Genomic DNA, 12,437 nt, shown 5'->3' with positions numbered 1-12,437 from the left:
CTATTTTTATACATTTTTAAAATTTCCTGCAATAGAACTAGATTGCCTTTAACTTTTTCTGTGGCATATAGGGGAAAGGTTTATAAAACTATATAAATTTTATTAAATATATAATTGTAAGATGTTTAATTCATCAGTCTCTCCAAGATAAAATAATCACTTAGAAAAATTAAGGATGATATTACACATAAAATCTTGTCAGTAATTAATCCTCATTTTGCCAGGGAACATAGGGCATCTTTGAAGCATAAATTTAGAATCAAATGACAGACTAACATGGGCTTTTAGCTTCCCTTCCCACTCACCATCTAGGTAAGAAATGTCTCAAACACAAAATGGAAGCTGATGGATGTGAGGAAACTCACAGAAAACAGTGAGCAGTTCTTGGGGAGACAGAACACCAGTGGGTCTGAAGGAAGAGATATTGGCAGATGGAAAGAGTATTGAGTACCTTGCTGGGTAGAACGCTTTCATTATGTACTTTCTTCACAGAATTTTCCATGCATGACCTATTGAAGCCTTCCCTCCTGCCACATGGGGCAGGAATCAGAGCACTGCCCAGGGCTGGATCATTGCCAGGGGAGTGGCTGACCCAGGAGCGGGGCACAAGCTCCAGCCCTTGGACATTCACTTCCTCCACTGCCTCCTTCACAGTGAGGGAATCGCAGCCCAGGAAGTGTAGGACATCTCTCTGAGAGATGAGATGGAGGAGGGGGTTCAGCCTGATCCAGAAAAAAGTATGAGTTCACAGAGAAAAGCAGGCTAGCATGCAGGATCTCAGGCATCCTAAAGGAAAGATCACAGACCCAACAACCAGGTGAAGCAGAGTGAACAGGAGAGAAATACAGAACTTTCTCAAAAGTCTTAATATTTTCTAAGGTATGAGAAAGGGGACATTAAAGCCATTGGTAATAGTCTATATTTTTAAGCTGGGGGTGAGTACAAGGTAATTCATTTTATTTTCTTAACCTTATATATGCTATAAATATTTAATAAATAATTAATGTTTTTAATCTAAAAGCAAATGAAAATACACATAGTTGTGTGGAAGCTACCAACTTGAATTTTTTAATTATCAATAAAAATAGTCTACAATAATATTCCTCAAACTTTCTAATACACTGACCCCTTTTAAAAAGTACAAAATTACTACTAACCCCCCAAAAATCTCTGACTCTAAGGAATGTGTTCTTGGACTCCTTGAATCTAGTTTGAGAAACATTGACTTAATTAGCTCATCGTAATCTTTAAGTGCATTTCAACTATTAATTGCCACAGCATAGATTTTTGATGGTGGAGAAAGATTTCATCTTTACAACTGGTTAAAAATATAGAGTATCATCAAAATGTAAATCTGAAATTTAAAATTTTTCATAGAACTTTTCAGTCTCAATAAAATAGCCACAGATCCCAGGATACACAGACCATAATTTGATAAATACCAAGAATTCTGGAAGAGTTGCAGTCACAAGGCCAAGTTACAACATGACTTCTCAAGCAGGAAAAAGTAATGGTCAAATGATACTGACAACATGAAATAATGATATTTTTATATATGCACAAAGGCTTACTTATGTATAATACTTGCTCTTTGCTGAAATTATATTGTAGCATCAACTGAACAATACATCCAAGATGAATAACAAAATCATACAAGTTTGCTGGAACTATTTAATAATTAAAGAGGCAATATAAGGCATTAATGAGTGTGATGTTGTTAATGAAAAGTGGAAATAGTTTGGATATTACAAGGCATTGATAAATATTTGTTGGATCTGACATGAATAGGCAGATGTTAATTGTTAATAAGCATTTCATGTCCCTCTTCTGAGCACCCTGCCTTCAACAGAGTTTCACTTCAGAGTCTGTTGGGTCCTCATATCCTATCCTGTACAGCTGACACTGGCTTTCTTTTCCCTTGTACCAAAGCAGCCACTCCAGACTGTATGTACCCAGGATGGCAGCATACCCAATGCACCTTCCAAAATTCCTGTCTGCATTTCTGTTGTTTCCTTTTCCTCCACACTTTTGTACCGAGACTGTAGCAATCCCTCATTTCCGTCTCGAAAGTGGCTTCTCCGAATGACTTTCCCAGCAAGACGCCGCTGGGCAAGAAGCCCTCTCAGTTTTGCTGGTCCTTCTCACAGTCTTACAGGCATGCAGTTTATTCACCAATATTCTGCTTTTCTCTCCATTCATTTGTGGATTTTTTTTCTTTCTTTTTTCTTTTTTGTTTAATCCCATTTCGCTCTGTGCACCCACTTTTGTTCTTCACACTTGTCATTGTTGAGTGCCTCCAGTGGTCAACCTGTGGAAGATGTGCCATGGTGGTTGGATGTGTTCTAAGCAATTCCAGGTTACAATGTACGTCTTCTTTATACTCCCAACTCCTAACCCGCTGTCACTTAGAAGGCATGCACTCAGTACAGAGGGCAAAGCACTTGGCAGTCAGAATGCTGATGCAGAATATTCAGCTGCTCTTTCTTGGCTAGGATCGCACCAAAGTCAGATGGAGAATTAAGATGATCATCTGATTGTCTCTTCTTTGCTCTACTACTTTCCATTCCCATCTCCAAAAAAATCAAAGCACCATAGCCTGTTTTGTTGAAGATCTTAAGGAACATTTTTAAAGGGGTAAGAGCAAGTGTTGCAAAATTACCTAGCTCTGGGTTCAGTTCCAACACTTGCTCCTATATGAACTTGTGTAAGTTGAACAACCTTTCAAAGCTTTGGAGTTCTATAAAATAGAAAAAATAATTGTACCTACCTCCTATGTTTTGGCAAGCTTGATTTCTATTTCTTCACAGTAATCAGAAGAAAAAAAAGTATTTCTCACCACTATCATGATGTTATAAGTAGGTCACATTTGTTGACTTAGCCGTCATCTAAGCATCCTGAGTCAAAGCTATGGTTTTTCCAGTAGTTGTGTATGGATGTGAGAGCTGAGCCATAAAGAAGAATTAATGCTTTCAAACTCTGGTGCTGGAGAAGACTATTGAGAGTCCCTTGGACTTGCAAGGAGATCCAACCAGTCAATCCTAAAGGACATCAGCCCTGAATATTCATTGGAAGGACTGATGATGAAGCTGAAGCTCCAATACTTTGGCCACAATGCATAGAGCCAACTCATTGGAAAAGACCCTGATGCTGGGAAAGATTGAAGGCAGGAGAAGGGGGCAACAGAGGATGAGATGGTTGGATGGCATCACCGACTCAATGGACATGAGTTTGAGCAAGCTCTGGGAGACAGTGAAGGACAGGGAAGCCTGGCATGCTGTAGTCCATGGGGTCACAAAGAGTTGGACACGACTGAGTGACTGAACAACAGCAAAAGCTTCCTGTGTGGTAGGCACAGTAGGTTTCCTCATTTTGCAGATGAGGAAAAAGCAGAGAGATTAAATAACTGCCTCATGGTCACACAGCTATTAATAGTAAATGCCCTTACTAAACATTAATGGTTGTTATTTTTAAGTGTTCGATTTAATGGTAGAACCCTTCATTCCTGCTGTTGGTCTGTGGACACTCACTGCTGTTGTTCCCTTCCAGGTGACTATCCTGCTCCAAGAGCTGTCCTCACGGGCCATGACCATGAAGTAGTCTGCGTTTCTGTCTGTGCAGAACTTGGACTTGTTATCAGTGGTGCTAAAGGTCAGGAGACATTTCTTTCATTTTAGGTCTTTAAAAACTGTACTGTTTTCACAAGTTAACCATGATTTGTGATTTGTTTCCTTGAGGAGTCTTTCCGTAGACAAATGCAATCCCTAGGTTCTTTGCAGCTGTTTAGTTTTATTAATATTTGCTAGTACTAATATAAGATAGATGTAAATTTTTATGAAGTACTTTGTGGTCACCGGCATTCTAGCCAGAACACTGGTAAATCAAACTGTAGCACACGCATCTGATGCAGTCATTACAAATCACGTTCAGAAGCCAAGGGGGAGAGAGCCGTGATCAAGGGGATCACGGGGGCTCAGGCGGTTCACCAGACATAGCCCTGGGTCCACCCCCTCCACTAGTCCTTTCTTCTCAAGGTTGGGTAGGTGGGAGAGGAAATATGATGGCTTAGTTCTTTTGGCTTTTTATGGAAGAAGTACTGCTTCGGGAGAAGTCAGGAAACTTCGATTCTAATTCTGGCTCAGATACCAATTCTCCATGGAAGGTTCTGGGGCAGGAAGGAGCCTAATGCTTAAGAGAAACTGAAAGAAAACCAGAGGGGCTGAGTGTGCTGAGGGCACCACGGAGGTGAGGAGACAGAAGGGGGAAGAGGCGGGAGACCCAAGGCATAAGGATTTGCAATTTGCGTTTGTTTTGAACATAGTAGAAAACCATCGAAGGTTTTTAGCAAGATGATGAGATGATCAGATTTTGTTTCTAGGGCCTTATTCTGACTGCTATTATACATAGAAGATGTGATGTCTGAACACACAGGGACACTTTGCTTTTGTATTTAAGAGTAAATAACCCAGGGAGGAATACAAAAGGTATTTTCAATAAGTGTCTTTTAATGTCTGTTTTAGTAATAATATGTATAACGTCATTCTGTTCTATAAAGCAAAAAAAAGAAAAGGAAAACACAAGCCACATAATACGCATAGGGAAAAAACAGTAACTTTCTATAGATGATGGTTGATATTACAAGTGATTGCTATTTTTCTCTTTAATTCTTCATATTTTCTGGAATGCACGTCTATTACTTTAGTAATCAGGAAAAAATTTGGGTATAGCCTCATAATATCACTTGTTTTGAAAAATATATATCTACTGAAATCAATTGATTGAAAAATAGGAATAAAATTCATATAAAGTTTTTTGGAGTATTTCTAAAGGATATGCTGCTAAGTCGCTTCAGTCGTGTCCGACTCTGTGCGACCCCATAGACGGCAGCTCACCAGGCTCCCCTGTCCCTGGGATTCTCCAGGCAAGAACACTGGAGTGGGTTGCCATTTCCTTCTCCAATGCATGAAAGTGAAAAATGAAAGTGAAGTCGCTCAGTCGTGTCCGACTCCTAGTGACCCCATGGACTGCAGCCTACCAGGCTCCTCCATCCATGAGATTTTCCAGGCAAGAGTACTGGAGTGGGGTGCCATTGCCTTGGATAGGTAATACCAAACTATATTAACCAATTATTTTTATGAACTTGGCTAGTGAATATTTGGAGAAGGCAATGGCACCCCACTCCAGCACTCTTGCCTGGAGAATCCCATGGACGGAGGAGCCTGGTGGGCTGCAGTCCATGGGGTTGCTAAGTTGGACACGACTGAGCGACTTCACTTTCACTTTTCACTTTCATGCATTGGAGAAGGAAATGGCAACCCACTCCAGTATTCTTGCCTGGAGAATCCCAGGGACAGAGGAGCCTGGTGGGCTGCTGTCTATGGGGTCGCACAGAGTGGACACGACTGAAGCAACTTAGCAGCAGCAGCAGTGAATATTTTATCTCAGCGCTGTTTCTGCCTGAGGCGGGGGAGAGAAACAGTTGAAGCAAAATAAATCATTCCCCATACTACTTTTACATTCTTGCCTCATTCTTCATTTATTTGAAACAATGTTCCTACAGTCTGAATTACTTGATTAATTTTCTCAATTTTGCCTTTTACATTTTATATATAGACCATAGAAAAGGTACATTGACAGTAATGTATCTTTATGTGGCACAGTGTTAAAATTTTGATGATACCAAAGAAATTTAGCAACTGTTTTGATAATTCTCCCAAACTTTGTAAAGAAAAATTTTCTAAACACATGAGAACACTTGCGGGACATACAGTCTCTTTTATTCTCATGTAATGTATGGACTGTATCCTGTTTTAATGAATATTATCCTATGAAGGAAAAGAACAAGTATTTACCAAATGAAAAGTTTGGAAGACACATGTGTGTGTCACATAACAGTTGTCTGTTGCTATCTAACATCAGTGCTTGGCTCTTGCCAGCATAGTTTTCTTTTCTGCCTCTTCCTACAAACCTGAGTGTATATTCAGGTGCCAATTGTGGGTTTGTGAGAGTAACATGAGTGGCCATTGCTGTTCCCTACTCTGCAGAGGGCCCTTGCCTCGTCCACACAATCACTGGAGATTTGCTCAGAGCCCTCGAAGGACCAGAAAACTGCTTGTTTCCACGCCTGATTTCTGTTTCCAGTGAAGGCCACTGTATCATCTACTATGAACGAGGGCGATTCAGCAATTTCAGCATCAACGGAAAACTTTTGGCTCAAATGGAGATCAACGATTCAACACGGGTAAATCTGCATGTTGAGTCTAACTAGGGACTGAGCCAAGAGGTTAAAGATTGACTATTTTGCATTCAGTGACTCGTACTAGAAATTCTCGGGTATTCAGGTAAATGTGTACTGGTTTATAAAAACATATAAATTCATATTGATGATGCTTTGAACAAAGCCAGGGTTCATTTAATCTCAAGTAGTTAACTCAGTGAATTAGACTTTGAAGGTGACAGCTGTAGTTTGATTAGAGGTTAGACCCTTAAGGGGGGCTTCCCTGATAGCTCAGTTGGTAAAGAATCCACCTGCAATGCAGGAGACCCCAGTTCAATTCCTAGGTCGGGAAGATCCACTGGAGAAAGGGTAGACTACCCACTCAAATATTCTTGGGCTTCCCTTGTGGGTCAGCTGGGAAAGAATCCACCTGCAATGAGGGAGACCTGGGTTTGATCCCTGGGTTGGGAAGATCCCCTGGAGAAGGGAAAGGCTACCCACTCCAGTATTCTGGCCTGAAGAATTTCAGGGACAGTATAGTCCATGGGATTGCAAAGAGTTGACAGGACTGAGAAACTTTGACTCACTCCCTCACTAGACCCTGAGGGAGATTTTTCTTAAACTCCCCTGACAAAAAGCTATTCCTACACTGCACTCTCCTGACCTTAAAAGTGAGTTTATTGTCATAGAAACTTATCTTTCAAACCCTGTACCAAAATTACATACTGAATTGCCCATCACTCAGAAATGAATTAGAATTTCTGGTTTTTCATTATAAAAAACAGTTTTGAAATGTGTTCTGCAATTTGTTCTAAAAAGTCTTGACATTGTTAGTATTCAGAACTTAACAAACATCATGTTACTTAATTCTCAAGTTCTTTCTGGACTAGATTGGTAATATTCTTATTGGAACTTCTGTTACTTTGTAACCTAAATTGGTTTTAAAGGATCCTTTGTGTAAGACTTACTTTGATAAATTCTACATTGGGAAGTCTATGGGTTAGACTTTGGAAAACTTGGACAAATGGCTAAAAGTAGATGATGATGACAAGGGACCTGTGGCAAGTGCCTTTCAGTAGTGACCACTGGTCATTTGGGAAACACTGAAAGAAATGGTTGCTTTTCTACCTTGTCTGAAGGCCATTCTCCTGAGTAGTGATGGGCAGAACCTGGTGACCGGAGGGGACAATGGTGTGGTGGAGGTCTGGCAGGCCTGTGACTTCAAGCAGCTGTACATTTACCCTGGCTGTGATGCTGGCATTAGAGCAATGGATTTATCCCATGACCAGAGGTGAGCCATGTCGGGGAGAAATGTGATCAGTCAAGAGTTGTCATTGAAAGTTCTTTAGATTTTACCAAGGGTGAAATGTGCGATGAAAAATACTCCAGCATCCAGATGGAAGAAGGACTATTGTTGAAAAGGGCAGAGTGAGGAGAGGAGTAAGTACTTTAGGAAAGGATACTGGTAAGAAGGAAACAGGAAGAGAATAAGGGGAAAAAATAAAGAAATGAGTCTGGAGAAAAACAGACTCATCCACTTTCCAAGACGTAGAGTTATCCCCACCAACTTCTCTGTTCTCAGATCTTTACCTGGTCTCAGACAGGCCTGCCTGGCTTCCATAATGTGAAAGACACACATTTTTTTAGCAGAGTCTTGGCTTGAGGCATAGGTCTAGCTAAATGCAGCCAAATGCAAAGTGCAGACTGCAGCTGGCCTCTGTTTTACAAATACAAGGCACTGGTTACTTGAAACAGTCTCACCTCCCATTTGCTTATTCACACATCTCTCATTTATGTTATTTTGTGGTATTTTATGTATTGCCCTAAGATACTGTAATCTTTACTTGGAAGGAATCAATAAGAATGTTAACAAAGTAATATAGTTTTCTGTTATTCCTCAGTTTGCAACAGGATTTTGTTATTTCCTAAAATTTGTCTTTGCATTTATTATAAGGTGAAATGAATATTTGGAATGCAAAGCCTAAATTTTCTAAATTTAAAAAACAAATTAAAACTATATGATCTTAATATGGTAAATAATTTCTCATTTTTGCTATATAACAGAAATAAGAAAAGTTTATTAAGCAACTCATTTCAACTATGTGTATATGTATTCTTTATAAGTATTGGTTTTAAAATAGTATGAATATTAAGATTTACATGATAAAGTATCTTCACACTATAGTAAAATGATCCTGAAGTCATCAAGAAAAGCAATAAAATTTAAGTTAGTTTGGGAAAGAGATATTTGATCTGCAGCTCAACCTTTTTTTTAAGAAAATTTAAGCAGAGTCTATATTCGTGAAAAATGGAAGTGGCTTACTGTGTAATTATTTGTATATAGATTCATGTTTCTAAAGTATTTGAAATAATTTGTATTCTTAAGTATTTCAAGATTCCCCTGGCATTCTTATCCCTTTCATGTATTCATGTTGCAAACATTTGCTGCCACCATCATATATTAAGGACTGTGCACAGTCTGGAGGAGATAAAACAAGACCACCAATCCCAAGGAGCTCCAATAATCATAATAAATACATATGAGGGAGGCAGGAGCATGAACAGGAAAAGGAAGTGATGAGCTCCTCTCAAGGGGTGCGGAGGGCAGGAAGGGCTTTATGAGATACTCATCCTCTCATATACTCTCTAGTAGATGAGCGCACAGACAAAGCTGCATTCATGTTAGCATCTCCCGGGAGGAGTGAGGAAAGATACTAGTCAAGTTTCTATTCCTTTTTCAAGCTCATCCCTAATTTCAGTTGTTCTTGGTGTTTTATAATGCCCCTGATATGTTCAAACAGAAGTACGTGCACATGAGTTACAAACTGACAGATAAACATACAGTGAAGATGCTGTCCTCAGAAAGGTGTTCATCTGATGAGCTGTGGGGTCAAGTTGATAACACTTGGTCCAGCGGTCCAGGTGTTGGATTGAGGCAGCGTCTCTCAGGAGAACCAAGAATAAATTTTAATCCTGTCTCAGGGCACACAAAACAAAAACTTGGTGAACTTTGAGATCATGCTATTGTTTAGTGTAAAGTAGAACCATGTCAGTGATTTTGTGTCTTTCTTAACTATTGTCTCTGCTTTTCCAGGACTCTGATCACTGGCATGGCTTCTGGTAGCATTGTAGCTTTTAATATAGATTTTAATCGGTGGCATTATGAGCATCAGAACAGATACTGAAGACAAATGAAGAACCAAAAGCCAAGTTAAAGCTGAGAGCACAAGTGCTGCATGGAAAGGCAATATCTCTGGTGGAAGAAAAACTCGTCTACATCGACCTCCGTTTGTACATTCCATCACACCCAGCAATAGCTGTACATTGTAGTCAGCAGCCATTTTACTTTGTGTGTTTTTTCACGACTGAACACCAGCTGCTACCAGGCAAGCTTATATCATGTAAATTATATGAATTAGGAGATGTTTTGGTAATTATTTCATATATTGTTGTTTATTGAGAAAAGGTGGTAGGACGTGTCACAAGAGACTTTTGACAATTCTGAGGAACCTTGTGTCCAGTTGTTACAAAGTTTAAGCTTTGAACCTAACCTGCATCCCATTTCCAGCCTCTTTTCAAGCTGAGAAGAAAAAAAAAAAAAAACCACGTTTGATACTTTGTACATCAGATGCATCTTATTTAAAGGGATACTTTTGTAAAAGTAAAACCTTGTATAAAGAACAAAACGTTTCTTAATTTTATTGTGGAGTTACAACTTGCATGTTCTTTAATCCCTATGTCTTGATGGAACAGGCGCACTGACAGTAGGGAATAGTAAGATCTGTCCAAGGACACCGTTTGTATGAAAGGATTGAATTTGGGCTCAATCGATAATTTTTCACATTTTCACCAAAATATAGTTTGCACTTTTTAATCTGAATTCCATCCCTCTATGTGAAATTTGCTCATAAAGCATTTGGATACTAAGCCATTATTTGCCATTTTTTGGTACTTTATACAAAGAAAATTCAGCCCTACCCTTCATAATTTGAAGACACAGCAGAAAGGGGGCTTAGAGATGAGGTCCTGGTTTTATTGTATAAATAGGAATCCCGATTGTTAGTTCCTTAGTGATGACTTCCCAACTCCTGGACAACTCTTCCAGACTCATCCTGCTGGCTTAGCGTGTGTACATTAGGGGAGGAGATCTGATGCTAACTTTTTTTTTTTTTTTTTTGCTGTTTTTTAATTTTTCTCTCTCTTTGGTTCTTGAATAGCTTAGTTTCTTTAATAAATAAGTCAGACTTTATTATAACAATAACTGAAGTTATTCTTTTAGGTTCTTGTGAAATTCTCACCTAAAGCCACATTCTTAGCCTAAGGCAATTCATCTTTTATGATATAAAATGACGCTATCAAATGATTTTCCATACATTGTACTGATCAAGTTATACACCCAGGGGTATATACACTTTATTCATGTTTCTTCTTTGTATATTTGGTGACCGTATCGTCATAGATGTACATATTGTGTCGGTAGGGCTATGAGGCATGTTACAGGAATGTAATTTTCTCAGAACTTACACTCACTTGCAGTCATTTATTTAAAAAGATAAAACAAGATAATGGGTTCTTTGTATTGGCACTTTGCACCAGAAACATATCATTATTTATTGATGTGATTACTTATTTGTTATCCACCTTGTACTAGTAAGTTTTAGCACTGAATTCCTTCTTCATTGTTGTTTGTATTTATGAGATTCTGAAATTCTGGGGAATCGGCGTAATGATTAAGTTATTCATCACCAGGCTGTAAGCAATATCTTGAGTTTGTAGCTTAGAATTGGGAGGATAATGAACATCTGGAAGACAAGTTCATTTCATCTTGAGATCATGGTGAAATATTTTGGATATATAAATTCCTTAAGCTATTGTAACCATGTTTTATTGCAAAGATGTAAAATATGCCAGATGTGTGTGAGTTGGAAATCAAAAAAAGAAAAATAAAATATGCAAAGAATTCACTGATTGTTCCACATTTCATTGGACACTTCACTTACATGCATTCATTATGTTGTCCTACAAGTTTAAGAAATCAGTGTCACCTCATGTAAAGGCCTAGAGCATCTATGAACATGAACTAGAGTCCTAATGATGGTCCATAATTTGCTGAAACTTGAGCTGCTTGGCTTGACCATCTGGCAGGGGTTTGGGGCACCAGCAACCCCAAGGAACCAGATCTTTTTTTTTTTTTTAATTAAAAAAAAATTTTTTTTAAGTAATGGCAAAATACAAACACTTTAATACATTTAAAATGTGTGTAGATTCATGGTAATACTGCTCAAATAACTGATTTTACTTTGGAGGCTGTACCTAAACACTTGTCTCCTAAGTCTTATGTTCATAGTATTTTGTAGTTGTTTTTTTTTTTTTTTTTTTGCTTGTTGATTTATTTCCTCATTCAGCACTGCGCTTTTTCCATAAAGTCTCTTGCTTCATTAAAAGAGGTACTGATGATCACTTTTCAAATTCTAGGATGCATATTTGTCACTGAGCTCTGTGCTGGGTAGTGAAAGGCCTCTACACTGCTGTGTGCTCCACTGGTGTGTTGCCACAGCTCCGCTGATAGAAGTTCCAGAGTTTTGTGGGAGATGTGAGTCCCAGTCTGCACCTTCCTTCCAGACCCTCAGCCTCTTTCTCCTCCAACATAATGTGTTTGAAAAGAAGAAATGTAACACTTGGGGCAAATCATCATCGACTGTCGTGATTCCTTTTCTGTGTATCAGACGGTCAGCTAGGTCATCTTTTACGACAAAATCGCCTTACGCCAGTTAATTATGCAGCATAATTATTTGCTGCAAAGACGTTGACTGCCAAAAACGCGGGAGGCGTCCACAGCCGGGGGCCTTTCCCGTGAAGGTACCGGGAATTTCCAAATGCCAGCGGTGCCCAAGGCTTTAAAAGAAGGACTATTCAAAGCCTTAAACTCCTACTCTCTGCCCACTTTCATCCCTTCGGAAGAAGCGACGCCAACAGAGTTTTAAGAGCTTCTCATATTCTGGGCATTTTCAACCAAAGAAGGGCTGGGTCGCGTCATTCGACTCCTCACTCTGAAAGTAAGTTTTTAGTTCTCTCGTCAGTTAAAATGGGGCTAATCGTCTCTACGTTGGGGTGTTTTAAAGCCTAAGTTGAGCTTTGGCGAGGTGGCTGTCGCCTTCCACAGTCTAGGGGGCGCCTTTCATTTTCACCTGTTTGGCGTCGCTTTCCCTGTTTATCTGCTGTG

The 12,437-nt window shown here is 39.2% G+C and overlaps 1 protein-coding gene across 6 annotated transcripts in view; it reads left to right on the top strand.

Moving 5' to 3' along the window:
• The window catches only part of NBEA (neurobeachin), a 676,277-nt gene extending 665,099 nt beyond the window's left edge, over positions 1–11,178 (top strand). For all 6 annotated transcript variants that reach the window (XM_061434789.1, XM_061434791.1, XM_061434788.1 and 3 more), the window contains 4 exons: positions 3,547–3,648; positions 6,042–6,238; positions 7,354–7,505; positions 9,309–11,178. In XM_061434789.1, coding sequence (XP_061290773.1) covers positions 3,547–3,648; positions 6,042–6,238; positions 7,354–7,505; positions 9,309–9,399 — 542 coding nt within the window. In that variant the 3' untranslated portion in view covers positions 9,400–11,178. The remainder of the gene's footprint in view (positions 1–3,546; positions 3,649–6,041; positions 6,239–7,353; positions 7,506–9,308) is intronic.
• Positions 11,179–12,437: the final 1,259 nt, after the last annotated feature.

This window comes from Bos javanicus, chromosome 12 (assembly GCF_032452875.1).
Source record: "Bos javanicus breed banteng chromosome 12, ARS-OSU_banteng_1.0, whole genome shotgun sequence".
Classification (NCBI taxonomy): domain Eukaryota; kingdom Metazoa; phylum Chordata; class Mammalia; order Artiodactyla; family Bovidae; genus Bos; species Bos javanicus.
The sequence above is the reverse complement of the archived record's forward strand: the minus strand, read 5'-3'. Positions and strand labels throughout refer to the sequence as shown.